General features: G+C 41.3%; 1 protein-coding gene across 1 annotated transcript; it reads left to right on the top strand.

Moving 5' to 3' along the window:
* The first annotated feature begins 826 nt into the window (after positions 1–826).
* On the top strand, positions 827–20,163 carry dus4l (dihydrouridine synthase 4-like). Its single transcript, XM_079513910.1, has 15 exons — positions 827–1,213; positions 1,583–1,704; positions 2,420–2,537; positions 3,111–3,233; positions 3,755–3,981; positions 4,871–5,128; positions 6,023–6,060; positions 7,513–7,593; positions 7,961–8,067; positions 8,314–8,414; positions 10,778–10,928; positions 12,181–12,316; positions 15,641–15,743; positions 16,998–17,098; positions 18,697–20,163. Exons 1-15 carry the CDS (start codon positions 1,122–1,124, stop codon positions 18,736–18,738), a joined length of 1,800 nt encoding a protein of 599 aa, XP_079370036.1. The 5' UTR covers positions 827–1,121; the 3' UTR covers positions 18,739–20,163.
* Positions 20,164–20,636: the final 473 nt, after the last annotated feature.

The following is a 20,636-nucleotide window of genomic DNA, read 5'->3' as shown; positions in this document are numbered from 1 at the left end:
AGCGTGTCTTGAGTGTACAGGGTTTGATGAGGTCAGATCAACATATGGAATGTCAGAACAGGTCAGCTCAATAGCCTATATGGAGATCTAAGGGTTGCACCGGGGGCAGTGTCTTGAGTGTACAGGGTTTGATGAGGGCCCAGGTAGGGCCGGGCCTTAATTTTCGTTTAGAACTCTAGTTTTTGAGGCGTGATGGACTGACGGCCATATATGGTGGTGTGATGTGTCACGAGGCGTAAATGGACTGACAACCATATATGGAGGCATGACCTGACGGACAGGTTTTGCAGGTTTTCATAGTAATCTGTGACGATGCATTTCTGCATGGCCTCTCAGGGTATATTTTTGAGGGGCGCAACACGCAAGCCCCTTCTATATACAGCTTTTGTCCCCACAAAATATCCGCAACACAAACATTAAATGCCATTGACAATGAGGGGAAAATTTACGTCATCAATGTCCCCACACGTCTCATATTTGCCATCGAGAAATTAGGTAAAATGTCCGCCAAATAATTTGTGGCAACAGGCATTCTAATTGGCCAGTATGAGATGATGCATGAAATGAAATGAAATGAAATCTATATTTACCCAGGGTATCTGGGCTAAGCTCAAGAACTTGTTTCCAGCCAGGCCCAGCATGATGATGATAAGAGCGCCCCTCACTTCACACGGGTGTGATTTTATCAAAGGACAAACTGATGGTCCAGTTTTGTGTTCCATCAAAAAATAACAAATACAATGGAAGTTAAATGTATTTTAGCTTGTGGAAACCGGAAGCAGGTGCGGGGCTACTTCCTCTGTGAAGAGGAAAGTACGTGGACAAAATCGTTCCGGAATCCGACCCGGTACTTCCTGTACAGCGCAACCAATGTTATTGTTTTACTCTCCTGACTCCTGAACACACGACCCCACCACGTTTTCATTTCCATATCGAAGATTCCTTTGGCTTGAAGTTTCACAGTTAGTTTTTCTTTGCATCCTGCTGTGTGTCCTGCTATCAGACATGAAACAGTACATTACCTAAAAACAACAGAACCCCCATAAATAAAACGGACATCTAGATTCTAAAGGTAGTTAGGTTAGCATTTTGAGCTAACTGTTAGCCAACATTGTTGTGAAATGAACACAGAACACAGTGGTGGTAGCATCATGGAGATGTTCGAAACGGGAAAGGTCCTTAAAATATGTGCTCCAATGGTGCGATATTCAAAGTAAGTATGGTTCTATAATCTTAACCTTCTATCCTACTTATAAAACGAGACAATGACAATGAGTACATTTTGATGAATTGAACAAGGTGGACCCTCTTGTAAACAAGTGTAATGCTTTATTCAGGGTCGTCCACTCACAGTTAACAGTCTGTATTGAGTTGTGCTTGAATTGTAGGCTACTGTCATTCTGCAAACTGTTAATAAATATTTCAATCAATCAATCATTTGGCGCATGGAACGGGAAGCTAATGTGCACTGTACAGTATTTCTTTTAAAGACAGCATGTCTTTAATTTATTATTAATTTTAATGTTACAGGAAATGTGAATGCAAGTGGTATAGTTTATACTTGTCTCTAATTTGTCCTCAGGTTGGCATTCAGATCCTTGGTGAGGAAATATGACTGTGACATTTGCTTCACTCCAATGATAGTTGCTGCAGATTTTATGCGATCTGTAAAAGCCAGGGACAGTGAGTTCACTACCAATGAAGGTGAGGCATTGCAACACAATGAGGATGGTTATTTTTATATATTTATTGTTGATGTGGTTTTTTTTTTTTTGCCCTATTGCAACAATTCTATTATGTTGACCCTATCTCTGGTCCATAGCTCTAGTAATGCGTTGCATTTAGAGCTATGTTACTCTCAACTTCCGCCGCTCGCATGAATGCAGACCAGCCTCTCCTCTTTAGCGTAAATGAAAAGAACGTTTTTGCTACTCACCAAACAAAGGCGGGTCGTGTCATTAGAAAGCCTACTTTCCTTAGTGGGAGCACTCTGAGCCCCCCACCACACGTATAAACTGTACTTTTTGGCCAAAAGGGGATTTAATTTCCACTGGGAAAAAAATACTTTTAGTTACTCCACTGCGCCTTCTACCGATATTGCCCAGAGAATTGCCTCATAGAGAATATTTTTCCTCCATTGAAAAATAAATAAAAGCCCTTTCTGGCCAAAAAGTACAGTTTATACGTGTGGTGGGGGGCTCAGAGTGCGTCCACTAAGGAAAGTAGGCTTTCTAATGACACAACCCGCCTTTGTTTTGGTGAGTAGCAAAAACGTTATTTTTATTTACGCTAGAGGAGAGGCTGGTCTGCATTCATGCGAGCGGCGGAAGTTGAGAGTAACATAGCTCTAAATGCAACGCATTAGAGCTATGGACCAGAGCTATGTTGACCCTTCCTCTTTCTGCCTCTCTGACATCAGCTGACCGGCCCCTGATAGTGCAGTTTGCTTGCAGTGATGCACAGACCCTGGCTGATGCAGCATGTGTGGTTGCACCTTTCTCAGATGGAGTTGACCTCAACTGTGGCTGTCCCCAGAGGTGCACCTATAATAATAATAATAATAATAATAATAATAAGTTCTGATTTTTCATGTTTCATTTTGCATGTTCTCCCTGTGTCCCCTAGGGTAGGTACCCTCACAAAAACATGCAGTAATCCTGGTCTCTAAACTGCCTCCCCCTGGCCAGCCGGGGAGCCGATGGAGGGGAAAGGAACTGGTTGGAATAACGTGTTCCTTCCACGCGCTACGTCCAACCAGGGAAACTCCCCCCTGTCAGGTGTAAAGGAGCAACTTGGACACTCATCCATGAAGGAAGCATGAGTTCAAGTCCGTTGCTCTCCCCAAGTTGGCGGAGGGTGTGTAGAGCCCAGGATCACATTCGATAATTGACACAGGGGTGAAAAATGGGTTACAAAATCGTGGGATAAAAATACTTAAAAAAAAATGGTAGACTGCATCTTTGCGTCTGCCTGTTGTGAACGCAACATTAGACTTACACGATAAATATGAATGAATGTTGGCAAGATTAGACAGACAGAGACCCCAGATGGTTATGTTAAATGTTAATGGGCACATAATGATTTCTTTTTAATCTTCTTTTTCATGTTAGGTGGGCCATGTCAGAGGGATATGGTGCATGCCTTATAAACAAGCCTGAATTGGTGAAAGACATGGTCAGACTGGTCCGAAACCAAGTGGATAATCCTAACTATACAGCTTCCATCAAAATAAGGTATGGTATAGAGTGGAAAACAGCCCCCATAATATTCAACCAATTATTATATTAATACAACGTTATTTCAATGGTAGGGTATGTGTGGATACAATAAAATAACACAACTGCAGTGGTTGGTGAAGGTCTAGACTTGTACTGTATACCCTGGTGTCATGTAAGCAAAGCAAAGTTACTATATTTACCCAGGGTAACTGGACTAAGCATCAGATACTTGTTTACAGCCAGGCCCTGTTCATAGAACATTTCATGGTAGTGGTTCAATGCCTTGCTCAAGGGCACTTCAGCGGTGGTAATTTTAACGTGCCGGTCCGTTGATACGAACTGGCGACCTTCCGGTATCAAGACCGCTCCGCAAACCATTCGGCCACCGCTGCCCCTTTATGTATGTAGGGGACAATCCCCATGTCAAGTGGGGATTGTCTGAGTGGTAGGAATTCGGTCTCATGCCAATATGTCCCCACTAGGACTTGACATGCAAGTTACAGAATGCAGCTTCAAAATAAGTCACTCATTCGCAGAATTCACAAGGACTTGAGACGAACAGTGGATCTGTGCCAGAAGGCAGAGTCGGCCGGTGTGTCCTGGATCACGGTGCACGGCCGCACGGCAGACGAACGCGGGCAGCCCGTCAACCACGACGCCATAAAGACCATTAAAGACAGCGTGTCCGTCCCTGTGATTGCCAACGGAGACGTCAAGTTACTCCGCGACGTGGAGTCTATCCACAAGCTTACAGGTGTTGATGGTAAGTTTCAACGTGATGCTCTTAATGGGCGGGAACCCCTTTTGGTGTTTTAAGCATTATGTTATAGAGCGTCGCAGTCCCGCCCCCTACCAGGGCCCAGGAAATGATTCTCCGTTCATTTTCCTCATAGACATTTCAAAAAATATTTATTTATTTTAAGCCTCATACAAAGCCAACTCTTGTCGTGACAAATCATGACAACAAACACATTTGTTCGGGCCGAACAAATAATTAGAAAGAAGAAGAAAATGGCAGGTTACAACACTTTTTTTGTTGTTTTTCTTCTTTGTAATTATTTGTTTGTTCCAAAATATTGTGTTTGTTGTCATGATTTGTCACGACTCGAGTTGGGTTTGTACGGTCTTTAAATAAATACGTTTTGAAATGTCTATGGGAAAAATGCATTGGGAATCATTTCCTGGGCCTGGCGTCGTCATGAAAGGGGGCGGGACTGCGACGCTCTATACTTTAGCTATTGAAAAATAGCAGATCTACATGCTCATAGCGCGGCACCGAGTGCTGCACTACAAGCTTGTAGGTCTGCTATTTTTGAATCGTGAAATGTGGCGCAAATCTTTGAATATATATTCATTCAGAGCGAACATTTTTAACTCAAATCTTTGCTTCTGGGGAAGTCCCTGGAACAACATATTTTCAGATGGGGGTCGGCGGCCAATTACATTTATTTTTGGGGGACCTTGACATGAAAATGTTTGAGAACCACTGAAACATAGGTTTTTCAGAAAACTCAGATTTTTTTTAGAATCATCCTCGGGTCTAAATGGGTTAATCAGTTTCATTGTCTTACTGTGATGTTTGCAGCAGAAAACCAATACATAAAACTACGTATCTCTCATCATGCTTTTTGTCGGATGGGTTTGCTTTCAAGGTGTGATGGCTGCACGGGGCTTACTGTCGAACCCCGCGATGTTTTCGGGGTATGAAGAAACGCCGTTGGAGTGCGTGTGGGACTGGGTGGACTTTGCTCTGGAGCAGGGCACCCCCTTCCTCTGCTTCCACCATCATCTCATCTACATGCTGGAAAGAGTCAGCTCTCAGCCCGAGAGGAAAGTTTTCAATTCTCTGGCCAGTACCGCGGCTGTCATTAACCATCTCCACAACACGTATGGATCTTTAGAGAGTTTACGCACATGAATGTCACAATAAAGTGCTTTTTTGTGTTGTTGTTTTTTGTATCATACATATATATAATATATATTTTATTTTGAAGCTACATTAAATGGGATTGTTGTTTTCTATAACATTGCTTGTTGTCCTTTCATTCCATATTGATTCCTCATGCTCTTCTCCCCATAAGATGCCACCGAAACACTGTAATTCATCAAGCTTATTTCATAGCAAAAACCTTGTGCGTCCAAAACCATTACTTCCGAGAATGGAAAAAGAACCTGTGTTCAATGGATGTAGTTTAGTTATGTACTGTAGTCAGTAGTCACAAGCGCTTTTTAAAATCTGTTTTAAATCTTGCTGTTAAATCTTTATAAAACCCACAGACACCAGCCCTATTTTGGATGCACAATGCATCATGTGTTGTGAGCTTGTAGATCAGCTTTTTTCTCTACTTGTGTGTGTCATACGATCAAGTCTTCATAATAGGGAATTCATATGAAAAAAATAAATGCCAGTAAATATCTGCTTTTAGCTTTTTTTTAAATATATGATGATCCCATATCCCATCCTTTTCCTGCAGTGTATTATATATATATATACACACTATATATATATATAGTGTGTATATATATATATATATATACACACTGCAGGAAAAGGATGGGATATGGGATCATAAAACATAACACCCTTTATATCAGCTCCTAAGATGTAGATGTAATGAATGGAAATTAATTTAGTTCATATGCTGTTTCAGAAATGCATTTTATTGTTTCATTGTAATTGAACATAATAATAATTATTATTATATATATATATGGCTTAATAATATATATATAATGTATGTAACTTGGCAAACTGTTTGGGTCCCAGGGTGTCAAGCTATTTCTCCTTATTTTAAAATAGGCAGTGTGTCTGCCTATTGACACTGACCAACACGAGGTGGCAGTAAAGACCAAAGTTTACTTTTTTTTTTACACACGGAAATAGGAAGTGTCAAAGTTTAACGCAGGAGCAACTTTTATTGGCTACTGCTGTTCATTTCCAAATCGTCTTCACTGAAGGTAACATTTGCAGATATTACCGTAAAGTTGCGCTTTCGTGTGGCTTTCTTTGGACATGAATTAGCTTAATATTTGCAACTCTCATTTAAAGTATGGTAGTTTAGTTTAGCCAAGCTAGGCTAGCTTTGGCTAAAACAATTTGGCACACTATATGGCACACCCTCGTTTGAACTGCAGTGTTTGTGTTTGGAGATGATAAACAGTGAAGTTACATAATTCCACGTGTCTTATAAAATAGTATTCTAGTCATTAATCGTGCTTGGGGCTTCGTGGTGATGATGGCCATGTCACAGTAACGTTGAGTCTAATTTGTTCATGAAAAATATGATTCATAGAATGTCATAGTTCTAAAACATATGAAGAGTCACCTGCTCATGTGTATGCGCAATGAACAACATAGAAGTAACAATAAACTAAAAGTTATACAAGTTGGGCTTTAATACATAAGCCTTGATGTAACTAGAAATAAACGGAACAATTTAAATAACCTAATCAGGGCAAAAAGCATCATCATTACCAATAGAAGTATAGGCCTATACTGTACAATCTCTCTGGTTATTTGGTAGGATAGAACTGTTTTGCAGCCACACACAAACTATACAGAATATTGATTGAACATAGAAAATATAATTGGATAGATACATTTGCAATGAACTATATAAAATTGAATGACCAAAGTATATAATGATAGGTTTGAGACTTTAGACTTGACTGTCCCCAAGTGGAATAATAACTGCATAGTGCATACAATGACCAACACATTCGTAGATCTGATAAGAAGGGCTGTCACATTTTACTATACTACACTGATATGAAAAATGATATGTTGTGTTTTAATTCATATAGGCTAGTGTCATGTTCAAAAACTTCAAATGGGCATAGGCTATACTGAAAGAATTTGATTTGTAAACAGAAAATGTACCATGTGGCAACTTTGTTTACCATCATATAAATTCAATATTGATCTGTTTTATTTTAGAGTTTACAAACATTTCTCCAATGTAAATACATATATTTGTAATATTACAGCTTCAGAGTTCATCTGTTGGCTAGAGTTAGAGCTGAGTAACTAAATCACACAATATATATTAAATATATAACCATTCCCATTTTTAAGTGGTGCAAACCACTTCCTTAAGTGACTACGGTATGTGTGTGGGTAGCTGGCTGGCTGCCTGGGTATGTCTGAGCACGAAAACAGCATGGTTGTTTTTCACAACCTGTGCGCAACCTAACACACACACAAACACACACGCACATTAACTGTATATATGGTGATTTCAGGTGTGCCAGTACAGTACAGTACAGTAGAGGGTACAGTAGAGGGACCCCCCACACGGTAACTGTCATTTCTCAACCGTTTCGGACGCGGGGCGGCTCGCCGGAATCGGGCCGGCACCCTGGGTGCGTTCCTGTGGTATATATGAACTTTGCACTGAGTGACTAAGATGCTTAGTAAAAATATTTGAGTCAACAGAGGCTATATTGTTAGAGTTAGAGACGGCTACTATATCGGTGATATCCACATGTAGGGCAATTGATCTCACGTTGGGCTCAGTTTGTTGTTTGTTTTGGTTTCAGTAACGGCTTTAACTCATTCACCGCCACCAGGGGGGCGCCAAAAGTCCCAGACCGCCACCATATATATATTATTTTATTTGATATATTTTTATTTTTTTTACCATGTTATAAAACACGTCCTTGGTGCTCCAGGACATCATGAAAAAGAAGTTAAATAAGTCCTTGGTGACCATTGAGTTTTAATGTGTGTTTTTCTCCAGAAGGTGTCATTGGTGGAGATGACATTACAATGGACTGCTGTTGCCCTCTTCCTTTATGTGGAAGTCGCCGTTCTCCTCATCCTCTGTCTGCCTTTCATCTCGGCTAGGAGGTGTGTGTGTGTGTGTGTGTGTGTGTGTGTGTGTGTGTGTGTGTGTGTGTGTGTGTGTGTGTGTGTGTGTGTGTGTGTGTGTGTGTGTGTGTGTGTGTGTGTGTGTGTGTGTGTGTGTGTGTGTGTGTGTGTGTGTGTGTGTGACTGTGTGTGTGTGTGTGTGTGTGGTCATCCATGAAATGTGAACATAAAGTCAGAAACAATGCAAATGATTGCATGATTTATTTTTCTTAAATCCCATTGAAGATGGCAGAGTATATTCCAACTAAGTATTTGGAACAGCATCGCTAGGTTCTGGAACAGGGTGTTCCTCGCCATGATCATAATCCTCATCGTCCTCTTCCTCGGTAAGTTTAACATCAGCAGTCTGCTGCAGTGTGTTTTTCAGACGGAAAATGTTTGTTGACTTCCTTTTTTCACTGACAAAAACTAAATGAAAACTAAGCTACGATGACTAAGACTAAATATACTGACAATTTCGACAACCAATAAAAACTAGACTAAAATGTTAGGAAGGGACTAGTGGACAAGAGATCCAGTATAAGTCATTTTACACTTGGTTGCATGCTGAAAATAGCAGATCTACAAGCTCACAACGTGTCGCGCTGCGACGTGTTGTGAGCTTGTAGATTGGCTATTTTCAGCAAGTGTGAAATCAGTATTTGCGACGGCATCAAAGCCCGCCCAAAAAAATGTAGTCGTCTAGATCAACCGTAGATTTAGTCAACTAAAACAGCCTGACATTTAGTCGACTAAAATTAGACTAATAAGACATTCCAGGTGACTAATATGTCACTAAAACTAAATTAAAACTATTCAAAAGACTGACTAAAACTAAAATCAAATGTTGCTGCCAAAAACATCTGGTCTGCTTATTTCTTTCACCCTTCTCGATGGCTCATACTCAAGTGGAAGGGTTTTTCATCCGCAGTTGTTTTCAGATTAAACATTAACAACGAGAACTGCTAGAGAACAACCACAAACCATTTGGGTTGCAAATGAAGTTTCATGATTGAGAATGAGGCTTCAACCTCACCCTGGGAGGCAAGAATGAGGCTTCAACCTCACCCTGGGAGGCAAGACATTAATGGCTAATTAATTACATAACAGAACAAGTATCTCTGGTTATTAATCCCCTCAAATCCAGATGTGAAAGAAAGGCCACATTTGAACGTTGAACCATATGAATGTGGACTAGTCGGTGTGATCACTCGGCATTAAACAGGACTGTCCTACATATGATAGAAATTAAAACAAGGTTCACACACTGTAGCAGTGTTGTTTTCGTCGACTAAAACTAAGAGGAAAAATGTTCGTCGACTACCTTTTTCCACTGACGAAAACTTAATGAAAACTAAACTATGATGACTAAAACTAAGACTAAATGTACTGACAATTCCGTCAACCAATAAAAACTAGAATAAAATGTTAGGAAGGGACTAGTGTACAAGAGATCCAGTAGTCATTTTACACTTGGTTGCATGCTGAAAATAGCCGATCTACAAGCTCACAAGCTTGTAGATCAGCTATTTTCAGCAAGTGTAAAAACATTACGACGGCATCAAGGCCCGCCAAAATATATTTTAGTCGACTAAATCAACTGATATTTAGTCGACTAAAACTAGACTAACACTAAGACATTACAGGTGACTAAAATGTGACTAAAACTAAATGAACTATTCAAGAGACTATGACTAAAACTAAAATCAAAAGTGTGCTGTAGCTTTATGTATTGGAACATTCACGAGTGATATTTCGAGATTATGCACCTCAGACAGCTTGAAATGTCACTTGTGGCTGACTGTGAACTTGCATTTAATGTGTGGCAGAGCCTTAGATATAGACAGTTACGCAAACTGCGTTCACTTCATGGGGCCAGTCCAATGGTGGCTCTCCTACATAGACTTCTATTGAGAATGGGGACAACCAACTGGGACAAGTCCTGGACCGGAAGTAGGCAGAAATGCATTGGACTCGGGCAACAGCCCAGCTTTAATGATCTTGACTTAAATCCCTTTATTTTAGATTGTTTTGTAGTAATAGTACAACATAAACATTAAAGAGACTTTAGTTGTTACTGTACAATACTTTAAAACAGTTGTCATGTTGCACACATGCTTAAAATAGCTCTTATTTGCGCCGCCCTCGTTGAAAACAATATTATTTCCAACTCCAGCTTGTCTCAGTTCAGGTTGCATGAACAGCGCATAATGTGTGTAATGTTTTCACTACTGTCTGCTATTGGTCCAGTACCTGCTTTAAACATTCGAATGAGCGCAAATACTACTGTATTGTCTTTCTACATATCGTTGCTGTCAGGAACAAACCACCTAACTCCAAAATGTTCATTTTTCAGGAAATGAAAAATATATATTTTTCAGGAAATTAAGAAGAGAGGTGGTTGAGTTAGCCGTTTTAGCAGACAGTGGAGTTGAGAGGTTTTGTCCAATGCGTGTTTTACTACTTTCCATTGGTTCAATATTTTCGAAACAACACACAGAAAACACACAAAAACCTCAAATGGAGTTATGAGGTTTTCTCCCGACAGCAACGATATGATAAAGCAATCAAGGAAATGGGCTTTGTGCTGATTTGCATAGATTACACACAGTGACAGCACACATTGTATGTTGTAAAACACTGTACTGTAGAAAGGGGGGAAAAATTGTTGTCTCCCGGTTGTGACTTTCCTTTTTGTTCTTTCCTTCAGATGCCGTGCGCGAGGTGAGGAAATATTCCGGTGCAGAACAGGCCGGCAAGGATGCCAAGCTGCACCCCAACATGTCTGACCACCTCCACATGAAGCTCTTCAGAGCCCAGAGGAACCTCTACATCTCTGGCTTCTCCCTCTTCCTCTGGCTGTGAGTGTTTCTATACCATCATCAAGTTGGCTACAGAATAGGCCTGTCACAATTACAATAATTAACCCATTTTGGACTGAGGCCGAAATTTAAAATGTTTCTATATCAGTGGTGCTCAATATTTCATGTCAAGGACCCCAAAAATGATATGTAATTGGCCACCGACCCCCATCTGAAAATACAGTAACAAAGATACAAAGATTCACGTTCACTCTGAAAGGAAATAATTCAACGATGTGAGGCACATTTTCATGATTTTTCAAAAATAGCAGATCTACAAGCTCGTAGCGCGGCACTCGGTGCCGCGCTATGAGCTTGTAGATGTGTTTTGCAAAAGTCCACCTTCGGCCTGGGGACAATAAAAGCTTACAATACGTGTTGTAAGCTTGCAGCCAGGTCAACTATTTCTGCTATTTTGTACATTATTCAATGTGAGTGATTTCTTTGTCAAGTTACTTCTTTGTCATACCTTCCCTGTGCAATTTCTGATTACAAAGCCTACAAGGCAAACCGAAATACAAATTGTAATGTCCCAATGTTCAATGCAGAAGACACAATTCAATTCTTAATCGCAATAAATTCTGTGACATTTCATTGTCAACCATTTAAGTGAACTGTGTATGTATGACACTAGCTAGTTGACATCACTCACTGCTGCAAACATCAAGTTTTGCAGTTTGTACCAAAGTAGAATCTAGGGGTAGATTTATATTTCTTTCTTTTCAAGGCTGAATCACAATTATAAGCAATCGGAGTGAGCCCTTACCCAATATTTAGTATTGATGTTTATAATGGTCATTATAAAATCAGACCCGTCTGAAGTGAGTGGTACTGTACTGTACTGTACTGTACTGTACTGTACTGTACTGTACTGTACTGTACTGTACTGTACTGTACTGTACTGTACTGTACTGTACTGTACTGTACAAGCCCTCCCCCCTGACCTGTGTGTGTCTGTGTCTGTGTGTTAGGCTGTGCAACAGTGACACTTGGTGGTGAACAAATGCTACTTCGCTATTTTTGTGCTCGGACACAGGGACAGACCCAGGGACACATCCACACACACAGCTGTCTATAGGAATGGTTGCACCACTCAAAATGTATATATTCTTTAAATTACAATGAAACAATAAAATGCATTTCTGAAACAGCATATGAACTAAATGAATTTCCATTAATTACATCTACATCTTAGGAGCAGATATAAAGGCGGTTTTGTTTTATGATCACATATCCCTTCCGTTCCCTGCAGGGTGATGAGACGAGTGGTCACTCTGATTAACCAGCTGGCCACAGCGTCTGGGACCACCGCCGCTCTTCAGATGCAGGCGGACAGCGCCAACCAGACTGCCACCAAATACATGGAGGACAATGAGCTGCTGAGAAAGGTAGCGTGCTGGCATGATATGAACATCAAGCTTCAAGCATTATAGAAAATATGGCATTGTTAACACCCCAATCGCCCATGACTAAGTTCACCGTTTTATCCAAAAGATGAAGTTTATTGATATGAAAACCGATCGCATCGCTCCGCAGCCTAGGAGCGCCTGTTGCGCAATACTCGATGTTGCACAACAGTGGGACGTCATCGAAAAGGTCCCCCCCCCCATGTTTAGCCGACGACAACGAAAATCTTAAAACGTTAATAACTCGCGATCTAAATCATCCCGTCCAATTCTAAGAAAAGATCCTGTGTTAGACGGCCCCCCCAGGGCCGGATTAACACCTCTGAGGGCCCCTGGGCACTGAAGCTCGAAGGGCCCCCCCTTCACGCGCGCGCAAATTTTTTGCGGTTTTGGAGCCGTTTTGGGGCAGTTTTATGCCGTTATATTAGCCTATTTCCGGTCGCCTACCCCCCCCAGACACCATTTATTTCAGGGAAATTTTATGTGGAGCTAAAAAAAAAAAAAAAAAAACTTTTTTTTTTTTTTTTTTTTTTTGAGGGGCCCCTGGTGGCCAAGGGCCCCTGGGCACGTGCCCAAAGTGCCCTATGGTAGATCCGGCCCTGGGCCCCCCGCTGTCCAGTCGCTAGTCGCGTTAGATTTAATCATACCTCCCGTTGTTGTCGATCGCCTTTAGAGTGTTTTGGCTACATCTAGCTGCTCCAGCCACATCCGGTATAACTTCCGGTCCGTCGATAAAAGTGCTCCGTTGCTATAAATCGATTGGGCGCTATGATTTAATGGATTAAATTACCCCGGGCAATCGGAGTGTTAATGGTGCTGTTATACGCAGTGCAGTACCAGATTGATGCATTGATCGTTATTAGTTATTTTGTTTTTATTGTTTTTGCAGCTGCATAATACTAACCCTGAATGAATGTGATATTGCTATCCGTTGCTGTCGGGCTCTCCCTATTTCAACGATTTATTTATTTTCATAAATGAATGCCCTACGTCATCATACAGGTGTTGTAAAAACGTAGTGAAAGTAGCATCGTCGTGAGCTGGTGGTAGATCGGCTGTTTTCAGAATTTTATATTTTCTAAATGGTAATAAAGGAGAATGCGTTTTGGAATTTAGACACACAAGGTTGTCACCCAACAGTGACGTATTGTTGCATGGCCCTTTGTAAACCACTAACAAACTAGAAAAAGTGCCCTTTTGGGCACATGTCTCCACCAGGAGGATAGGAGTGTGTGTGTGATGTTTGGCAAAATGTTTAGGAGCAATATAAACGTGTGTGTGTGTGTGTGACGCGGCTTGGCCTGTTGTAGCGCCACCATGAGGCTGATTTGAAAACTGTCAAGTGGCATTTCTTCCAAAGCCTAGTGGGAATATGCATGCACAGTTTCACCACAATCGGGATGCTGCGTTGAGTAGTTGTGGCGATTTGTACAAAGCGGGTACAAAGCGGGCTACTCCTGAAAAGTTTAGAAGCCAATCGTAGCCAATGAGGGTGGATTATGAGAAATCAAACAAACCCGTCTTGATCACATGACTATGAAGAGCATGTGTACCGATTTGCGTGAAATTTGGATAAAATCTGAAGGAGTAATATTAGAAAATGTGTTTTACATATGTCGGCCTCCTGGTGGCGCTATAAAGAGCCGATGTGAAAAATTCCAGGCAAAGGTTTTTCCTTGGCCTCTAGGGAGTTGGCATACAAAGTTATCCACAGATCCGTGCAGTTAGAGGTAAAAACACTTTTGGGCCAGTTATAGCGCCACCATGAGGCTGAGTTGAAAATGTTCATGTGGCATTTCCTCCTCGGCCTAGTGGAAATGTGCGTGCACAATTTCACGGAAATCACACGATGTGTTCATGATTTGCAGCATTTTGTTTGAAACTGAGCACTCCTGCGAACTTTGGAAGCCAATCTTAGCCAATCAGGATGGAGTCTGAGAAATCTGAAAGACCCGTTTCGTTGAATGGCTCTAGAGAGACTGTGTACCAATTTGCGTGATGTTTGGACAAAATCTGTAGGTGTACTGTCCAAAAACTTGTTTTGCACAAAGCGGCCTCCTGGTGGCGCTATAACTGGCCGTTCTGGAAATTTTGGTGCAGAGGTTCATCGTTGGCATCGAGGGAGTGTGTGTGCAAAATTTGGCATCGACCGGGTTAACGGTGCCGGAGATTAGCTGTTCACAGACGGAAGGACGGACACACACACACACGGACACACGGACGGACGGACGGAGTGCAAAACATACTCTCTCCCCATGCCTTCGGCCTGGTGAAGACAATAATACGTACAAAGAGTGAATGACATATAATATTCCTTTACCAACTAGTTTGACAGTCATAACAGGAAAATAAAATTAATAACAAAGACCTATATAACAAAGTGCAGCCTCGGGGGGCACGGTGGCACAGTCGGTAGTGCCGTCACCTCACAGCTAGAAGGTCCTGGGTTCGCTTCCCGCTGAGGGCGTGTTCTCTCCTCCGCGTCATCAGTGCCCATACCCGAGGTGGGGTTGACGAAAGGGCCTTTCTGTGTGGAGTTTGCATGTTCTCCCCGTGTCCCCTAGGGTAGGTACCCTCACAAAAAACATGCAGTAATGCTGGTCTCTAAACTGCCTCCCCCTGGCCAGCCGGGGCACCTGATGGAGGGGAAAGGAACTGGTCGGAATAACGTGTTCCTTCCACGCGCTACGTCCAACCAGGGAAACTCCCCCCTGTCAGCTGCAAAGGAGCAACTTGGACACTCATGCATGAATGAAGCATGAGTTCAAGTCCGTTGCTCTCCCCAGGTTGGCGGAGGGTGTGTAGAGCCCAGGATCACATTAGATAATTGACACAGGGGTGAAAAATGGGTTACAAAATCGTGGGATAAAAAAAATGAAACATGCAAAATAAACAGTAATGCTTAATCCTGTGATAAATTCCGTGATATCAGATCAGTAGACTTGCATAGTTCTCAGATATCTGCATTGTAGACTGGATTGGAGGCTATTTCCATCCTTTTATCCAAACTATTCTACATAGTTGTAAAAAGATCTTTTCTTTTCAAAAAGATAATCATCTTTTTGATAACTTTATTATTACATAGGTTTTCTTTTTACTTATTTTCTTTAAAAAAATATATTTTTATATTTCTTTATATTTTGTAAAGTGCCTCGCGACAGATAAGAACTATAAACGTAATGTATTAATTATTATTGTTGCACATGTGCATATTTGGACCACGTTGTATAAAAGATATTGAAGAGAAAAGAGTCCATATACTTGGTGAGTGGTGTATGAACTTGGCATCCTCCTCATGTATTTCAGACTCTGGTGGATGGGAAAGGTGACAAGGTCACAGCAGAGGGTATGGAACTGTTGAGACAGGAGGTGATGGACCTGCAGTCGGAGCTTTCGACAGCAGTGCATGGTTAGTGGACATGGCTTCATGCACACACACACGCTTAAGCCAAACTCCAATACCCAAAATCTCGGCCACTCGCTCACTCACACACTCGCTCACTCCAGCGTGGTGTGGTGTGTTACGGGGAAATTGGTGACCTGCTGAAATATGTGTGTATACAATCGCATAATGTCAGTTTCCGAATGTAAACCAATGCAGTTTGTGTATATTTGCAGAGTTCAATAGCGGTATTCAGGGCCACATATTTAAAATACCTCCAATGTGTAAGTTATGTGAAGTCCACAAGATAGTCACACATTTTGGCAGGTCACCAATATCACCATAACACTGCCATGCTGGAGTGATCGAGTGTAAGTGAGCGAGTGTGAGTGATCTAGTGTGTGTGAGTGAGCGAGTGGTCGAGATTTTGGGTATTGGGGAATTTGGCTTTGCTTTCGCTGCTGTCATTATAGGTGAACAACTGATCTACAAGTTCACAACCACTGTTAGCTCTACCAGCTGACGATGGTTGTGAGCTTGTAGATCAGCTATATATAATCTGCAAAGAGATGAGGGGGGGGGGGGGGGAGCAATCAATCCACTGGGGCATTTTCAAAGTAGGTGGCAGTGAACAGGGTTATAAGCCTATGTATATCTATGGTTGGTACCTACTATACTGTTGAAATGACGATAAAATAGCTTTAGATTTATTTGATTATGATGTTTGAATCAAGGTTATAATTAATATTTTAGAAGTTCTTTCTCTTCTTGCCCCAACAAATATATCCGTCATATTATAAAAGAAAGGAGGGTGGTGGGGAGGGAAAGAAAAGCTAATATTGAACTAATAAAAACTAAACATTTTAACAAAAGCTGAACTTAGATTGAGGAAACCCACTCTGGGTACGAACTGATGCAACCTTAATTGAACAAAGATGACAATGTGCCCTAGCCCCTTAGATAGCACTTTATGTAGACTTAGATAGCATTTTATACAGATATGTATAACATGTTACATCACTAAAATTGCATTTTATGTAGTCATAGCACTTTATAGTATATATGAATAGTATACATGTATAGTTTATATGTATAGTTTCATTATATAGATATTCCAATTCCACTGTTACGTTCTTAGCTTACACATGTGTCATGATAACTACTTTTTATGTATGTAATGTATTGCCATGCTTTTTGTTCTTGCTTAATGTAAGTCGCTCTGGATTAAGAGCGTCTGCTAAATGCCTAAATTGTAATGTTTTGAACGTGTTCCCTCTCAAGCCCTGAAGACGTCCCATTCAGAGGTGAAAGCAATAAGGACTCAGACAGACGGTCTAACTGAGGAGTACGACAGACTGCTGAAAGAACACCAGGAGCTCCAGGTGAGAAGATTTCCTCACTGTCCACAGCTCAAGGGATTTTCAAATCTCCAAAAAATTCAAAATCAAAGTTAAAAACCTTTTTTCTTTTTTTTCAAAAGGATTCCATAAAATAGTAACAAATACATTTAAGCCCTACCCACACCAAAGGGTCAAGACGGTTTTAGCGTTGTCCCTGCGGTGTGTGATGTGTCTTGTTGCACGTTGACCCTAGTGATTCAACGCATGGAATTCAATGGCCCAAACCACACCACAAGGGTCGAGGCGGTTTTAGCGTTAACTCCTTGCAACCGCTTGGACCCAAGGAGTTGCATTGGTGACCCTTTGGTGTGGTTAGGGCTTTAGAGGGGAAAAAATAAAAAAAGAAGAACTAGTAAAAATAGAAGATCTACATGCTCACAAAATTGCGAGCGGCCATTTTCACTAGTTTGGGTCCCGGGGAGACGTCATACTTGTTTGTGAACCACTGCTCTAACCCCGGACCCCAAAGTGGCCCCCCGGACCCCCAGGGGTACTTGAGGGAGTTCCAGGGGGTCCCCAGCTAAAAGATAGTTTGGAACCAAATAGGCCCTTGTAGGTCTGTAACTCTGAGAGTGTACAAATGGACCCTAACAGGTCCATTTGGTTCCATTTGTACACTCTCAGAGTTAAATTAACATTGATTTTACAATAAAAATTGGGGGTCCCAGAGATAGAAATGCCATTTAATGGGTATACTAATGCATGTCAAACTGGGGGTCCTTGAAATAAAACGGGTTGAGAATCACTGCTAGAGCTGTACAAATCTTCTCTTATTATGGGGGTCACTGGCATATGTTTTCAAATGGGGGTCCGTGGCCTAATAAATGTTGATTTGGGGGTCCTTGACACGAAAAAGTTTGGGAACCCATCAACCATTGCCAGTGTTTTACTATGAGATTCTTTAACTCCCAAAACAGCAGATACAATTCAGCACAGCATAAATAGATTCTTCCAGAATCGGTGGTTAATTCTGATTTGATCTCTTTGATGTAATTAATCTGTGTGGTTTTATGTCGCAATAGCAATGTTTTCACTCCACCCAAATAGTACAGTATGTGGATCAATGTTTTAATTGTTGAGATTTTGGAGAACAGAACCAGAATTCAGTAGAGTTGATGATCATTGTTCAATCATTGATTTCTCATCAGCCAACAGAGACGGGTAGCTTTTAGAACACTAAACCGTGGGTTGGGAGAAGTTGCATGAGACCATTACGAGGATAATGGTTTCATGCAACTGTAGTGAACGTTCATTAATGCGCACCGTCCCGGAAAATGAACAAGTAAAGATTGTTATGGAGGCCTACTTTTTCCTACTTGTTGCGAACGCAGTGAGCACTAACTATGACACCTAACTATGTGTCACGCTGTAACACCACCCGCCCGCCCGCCACTAGAGGGCGCAGCTGTATCACACACAAAAAACACACGTGCACACACACAAAAACTTAACTTTAAAAAAAACTTAAAAAGAAAAAACGTACATAAACGTACATTATTGCAATTTACGAGCTGCGTTCGCTTCCCGCGTTCGCGCGTCTTACTTTATTATATCATGAACATGTCCATTTTTTTTCCCAGGATCTTCAGGATGGTGGGGATAAGGATAAAAAGGAGGACTAACTACTGTGACGTTCTCTGGGTTAAGAATGTATACTGGCGGCAACACAGCCTGGATGCCAGTATCACCACGCCACCACCACACAGCCTGGCTGGAGGCCAGTACCACCACACCACACAGCTGCACCTTCCTATTAGCACATTGTGCCTCAGTGCATGTCACGAAAAAAACATGACTTTCTGCTTAAAAGTATACATCATATACAGCCATCGATCGGTGACACCTTTGACACATGGAACCCGTGTTATGTGAACAAGACTGTCCTGGATGGCATTACCATTTATTTCAATGGATTTTCTTGCTCGAAGCAATCGAGAGGAGGTTTCAATCGATAAATGTTCCCTGGTCTAATCATCCTAGCACTTCCAATGTAGATAATTGACCAGGATTGTGTGTTGTTGTACTGCTGTTTTTGTTTTTGTTTGTCATTTCTGGACAGTTGCATGGTTTTAGAACACCGGTACGCTCGTACAAGAACTTTTTTTGAGCGCCTATGAATGTACTCTACTCTGCAATAGATTCATAAGAATGCATGTTGCGGTCAGCTTTATTTTATCTATGTAAAAAAAGTGTGTACTTCACATAACACGCGTGTTTTAGTTATTTACTGTAGCAAGATTATTAACACATTGTGTGCCCACACAACACTTTCAAAATGGTACACTGGCCCACTTTTTACATTCATTTTTCTTTTTAAAAAGCGGGATTTCCCAGGACGTCTGTGAACGTCTTGGGCTCACAACCTCACAGATTGACACATTGGCTTTCATACTTCTTTAAACATTATTCTGTCCATTCCAGATATTGTATTTTGTTTATATTTGAGGGGCGCTAGCCGCTCCAATGCAAAGATTGGTGTGTGTCTGTCTGTATGAGCGTGGAATGTGCTCAGCTGATTGGCTGAGCACGGAGTGTGATGTATGATCATTTTTAGATTCTTTTTTTTGTTTTGTTTTAATAAGAACGTCAGACTGTCTCAATCCCAATAAGAATGTAGGACTTGCACAGAATTACATCCCAGATCTGAATTGCTTTTCTTCAAAATAAAGTTACAGATATTTGTAATTTGTAACTTCGGAATGATGCTCCCCTTTCCGGAAGTGGGGTTTCTGTGTAGTCAAGTGGTAAACTACGGGAGATGGTATAGAATATGCTGTCCTGAATTGAAGGCATGTGATTGTCAACATACTTTGTTCTGGAGACAGAAATTACCGTGATCAATGGAGAGTTCAGTGTTCTTTGCTACTAAATGATAACTTACTGTTGTTCCTTTTCGGCCATATCTTGCTTCATTGAGTTGCATTCTTATCAGTTTACAAGTGTGTGTGTGTGTGTGTGTGTGTGTGATATTATAGCCGGTAGAAACCACAGAATCAAGTGCCTTTTTAGTTGACCTACTTGTTTAATAAAGTTAAGTTACATGTCAATGTCATGCTGCCACTGTGTTATTTTCACGAGGACTGTAGTGGTTCCCAAAGTGGGGTCCAGGGACCCCTAGGGGTCCTTGAGGGACTTCCAGGGGATACCTTGCTCAATTAGAGATAGGAACCAAATGGACCCTTATGGGTCTGTAACTCTGAGAGTGTACAAATGGAACCCATTTGGTTCCATTTGTACACTCTGAGTTAAATTAACTGGTTTTACAATATATATTGGGGTACCAGAGATAGAAATGCCATTAATCGGTGCGATACAACATGCTTTTCTTTCATAAACATGTACAATGTACTAACTACACTAGAATGAGGTGGTTCCAGGGGGTTTCATCTATTCATTCCACACAGGTGAAAACACGTCTGCAGTGACCCCTCCTGGTAGCCTACAGCAAGTTATTGCACCCTTTCAGGGCACTGAACTAATAACTGCTACAGAGCACACAAACAATTGACTGAATAATAAC

This window comes from Electrona antarctica (genome assembly GCF_951216825.1).
Source record: "Electrona antarctica genome assembly, chromosome: 11".
Taxonomy (NCBI): domain Eukaryota; kingdom Metazoa; phylum Chordata; class Actinopteri; order Myctophiformes; family Myctophidae; genus Electrona; species Electrona antarctica.
The sequence above is the reverse complement of the archived record's forward strand: the minus strand, read 5'-3'. Positions and strand labels throughout refer to the sequence as shown.